The sequence below is a fragment of the Aegilops tauschii genome, chromosome 2 (assembly GCF_002575655.3).
Source record: "Aegilops tauschii subsp. strangulata cultivar AL8/78 chromosome 2, Aet v6.0, whole genome shotgun sequence".
Lineage (NCBI taxonomy): Eukaryota > Viridiplantae > Streptophyta > Magnoliopsida > Poales > Poaceae > Aegilops > Aegilops tauschii.
The window spans coordinates 424,976,938-424,980,403 of record NC_053036.3 but is presented as its reverse complement, the minus strand read 5'-3'; the positions used below and the strand labels follow the sequence as shown (position 1 = coordinate 424,980,403).

General features: G+C 48.7%; 1 protein-coding gene across 1 annotated transcript; it reads left to right on the top strand.

Moving 5' to 3' along the window:
• Positions 1-802: 802 nt before the first annotated feature.
• LOC109759487 (DNA replication complex GINS protein SLD5-like) lies at positions 803-1,752 on the top strand. Its single transcript, XM_020318310.4, has 3 exons — positions 803-1,061; positions 1,126-1,248; positions 1,355-1,752. Exons 1-3 carry the CDS (start codon positions 909-911, stop codon positions 1,451-1,453), a joined length of 375 nt encoding a protein of 124 aa, XP_020173899.1. The 5' UTR covers positions 803-908; the 3' UTR covers positions 1,454-1,752.
• Positions 1,753-3,466: the final 1,714 nt, after the last annotated feature.

Here is a 3,466-nt window from a genome sequence, read left to right as displayed (position 1 = left end):
CCTGCAAAAGGTCAGACTGAATTCAGTCTCTATAGTCTATACCGCACAGTGGTTCAGTTACCGACCAAAATGTTGCATTAGGCAATTACTTGACCTCATCGTGTTGTTGTATCTCTACTCCTAATGGAGCAGTTGGTAGGATTGCGTCCATGGTTTTTTTCATCTGGTTTATTTTCATCTGGTTTAGTTTCGTCATATCCTCACGTTGATTTTTCACCCTCCCAATAAAAAATTTCTTAACATTTGCAAACTTTCCTAGCCAGGCACGTCACAAACAAGCAGGTACTGATATCATGTTACCAAACAATAATACCTTATTTTCATGAAAATCAATTCAAAATCCTAACTTTTCTAACACATCGATTGTTACCTTCCCTAATCTCTACTCCTAATGAAAAGTCAGTTGTCCTTTCATCTTGGTAGCCTCCCATCGAACGACGCCTTCCTCACCGAACGATATCCTGAATCAACCCACCAGCCCGAGTTTCGATGCTCCCACTGATTTTTTCATCTCCGCTACAAAAACGATGGGCAAATAATCAAGGAGAAAAACACCACAAAAAACCCATCAATCGCTGACCACGCTTTCCTATCTCTCAACACGCTTTCCTAATATATCTATCTAATCTAATCAATCTATATCGATAACATTTCTCTTCCTTTCATTCATAACTTTCCACCGCCACCTCTAGATAACTACCGAGGTGCGCAATCGCCGATGTCGAGGTCCGAGAGGAGCTGCCGCCGCACCGTCTTCCTCCTCCGCCGACCTCTGAGGCGCCCTACTCGTGGGACGCCGCCGCCTCGCGGAACCCAGGGCAGGGCAGGGCGCGGTCGCATCGCGGGTAGCAAGGAGCGGCGTCGGCGCTTGCGTCGCCAGTTAGCGAGAGAGGAAGGAAGTGACGACGATGTCTTCGTGCGAGGACAAGGACTCTGCTGCCACGCGGGCCGCGGCGAAGACGGACGTGGAGCTGCTAAAGCGATTTTGGCGCAACAAGAAGGTCGCGCTGGAGATCCTCCACTTCGACTCCGCACACGTCTCCCGTGCCCTATGGCCATTGGTTGTGTCGTCGTTCTTCACAATACTGAATGTTTCTGATTCTTCATGACCTACGCTGAAACCAGGAGGAGACGTTCGATTACTTCATGGATAACGGCATCGACGACCTGATGGTCTCGTTGTACCGGATGGAGCTCGACCGCACGCTCTTCATGTTGTGCTCCTACCTATGCCTCCACCTGCAAAAGGTCAGACTGAATTCAGTCTCTGTAGTCTGTACCGCACAGTGGTTCAGTTACCAACCAAAATGTTGCATTAGGCAATTGCTTGACCTCATCGTGCTACTGTATGCAGATTGAGAAGTACATGGCGCACATATCCAATTCTGTCGACCTCTTGAGCCGGTTGACGCAGCAGCAGGAGCGATTCGCCAAGAGGTATCTCTCAAATTGATTAGACCTTCTATTGGTCGTTTGTGCTTGTTTTTTGGCTGAAATGGCGCTCCCTTGTTGGGTTTGAGATCATTGATGACCCACAAGTATAAGGGATCAATTCTAGCTCTTTTCGATAAGTAAGAGTGTTGAACCCAACAAGGAGCAGAAGGAAATGACAAGTGGTTTTCAGCAAGTTAATGACTGCAAGTGCTGAAATTGTAAGTAACATAGTAGTTTGATAGCAAGATAATTTGTAACGAGCAAGTAACGATAATAGGGGCAAAAGTGCAGCAAGGTAGCCTAATCCTTTTGAGGAAAAGGACAAGCCAAAACGGTCTCTTATGATAAGCAAAGCGTTCTTGAGGGTACACGGGATTTTCATCTAGTCACTTTCACCATGATGGTTTGATTCGTGTTCTGTACTTTGATAATTTGATATATGTGGGTGGACCGGTGCTTAGGTGTTGTTCTTACTTGAACAAGCCTCCTACTTATGATTAACGCTCCCGCAAGCATCCGCAACTACGAGAAAAGTTGAAAGGGTCGATATAGTTGACTAGAGGGGGGGGGGTGAATAGGCAACTAACAATTTTTATTTTTTCTTTACCAATTTAAACTTTGCATCAAAGTAGGTTGTCTAGATATGCAACTAAGTGAGCAACCTATATGATGCAATGACAACAAGCACACAAGCAAGCAAGGGATTTAACACAAGTAAGCTTGCGAAAGTAAAGGGACGAGATAACCAAGAGTGGAGCCGGTGAAGACGAGGATGTGTTACCGAAGTTCCTTCCTTTTGGGGGGAAGTACGTCTCCGTTGGAGCAATGTGGAGGCACAATGCTCCCCAAGAAGCCACTAGGGCCACCGTATTCTCCTCACGCCCTCACACAATGCGAGATGCCGTGATTCCACTATTGGTGCCCTTGAAGGCGGCGACCGGACCTTTACAAACAAGGTTGGGGCAATCTCCACAACTTAATTGGAGGCTCCCAACGACACCACAAAGCTTCACCACAATGGACTATGGCTCCGCGGTGACCTCAACCGTCTAGGGTGCTCAAACACCCAAGAGTAACAAGATCCGCTAGGGATAAGTGGGGGGAATCAAATTTCTCTTTGTGGAAGTGTAGATCGGGGCCTTCTCAACCAATCCCGAGCAAATCAACAAGTTTGATTGGCTAGGGAGAGAGATCGGGCGGAAATGGAGCTTGGAGCAACAATGGAGCTCATGGGGGAAGAGGTAAGTCAACTTTGGGGAAGAAGACCTCCTTATATAGTGGGGGAATCAATCCAACCGTTACCCCCCAAAACAGCCCCGCGGAGGGCGGTACTACCGCAGGAGGCAGCGGTACTACCTCTGAGAACAGCGGTACTCCCGCTCCCCCGGGCGGTACTACTGTGAAGAAGGGAGGGCAGGAGAGAGACGGACCCGAGCGGTACTGCCGCGGTGGTAGGCAGTACTACCGCTCATGAGCGGCACTGCCACTGCAAAGTACCGCACAATCCGACACGAGAAAAGACCCCTCGAGTCAACGCGGTAGGGGCCTGGTACCGCAGCGATACTACTGCTGAGGACCCACAGGCGGTACTACCGCTGCGGAGCGGTACTGCCGCCTGTGACCCCTAAGCGGTACTACTGCTGGGTACCGCAGTACTACCGCTGGGACCAGACACAGCCCAAAGAAAGGGAAAGAGATCTCCAATGAAGTGGAAAGGCTCGAAGGGTGTAAAGAGGATGTGTACGTGTTGATTCCACCCTAGCCTTACCAAAACGGACCCCCTCTTGATAGTACGGTGACTCTTACGAAACTAGTCCACCAAAAAGAAGCGAAAGAGCTACACCGTCTTGAATGACACTTCGAGGGGAAAGAAATCGTCTCGTGCCAAAGGATGAATCTCTGAAATGCTCAAAGCACACGATTAGTCCGCAAACATGTTGTCATCAATCACCAAAACTACATCTAGAGAGATATGCCTTAACAATCTCCCCCTTTTTGGTGGATTGATGACAACCAGGGATTTGCACAAGGA

Coding starts and splice junctions, on each gene's coding strand:
- LOC109759487 (XM_020318310.4), top strand. CDS start 909: ATGTCTTCGTGCGAGGACAAGGACTCTGCTGCCACGCGGGCCGCGGCG. Junction 1,062..1,125: donor CCCGTGCCCTATGGCCATTG/GTTGTGTCGTCG, acceptor CGCTGAAACCAG/GAGGAGACGTTCGATTACTT. Junction 1,249..1,354: donor TATGCCTCCACCTGCAAAAG/GTCAGACTGAAT, acceptor TACTGTATGCAG/ATTGAGAAGTACATGGCGCA.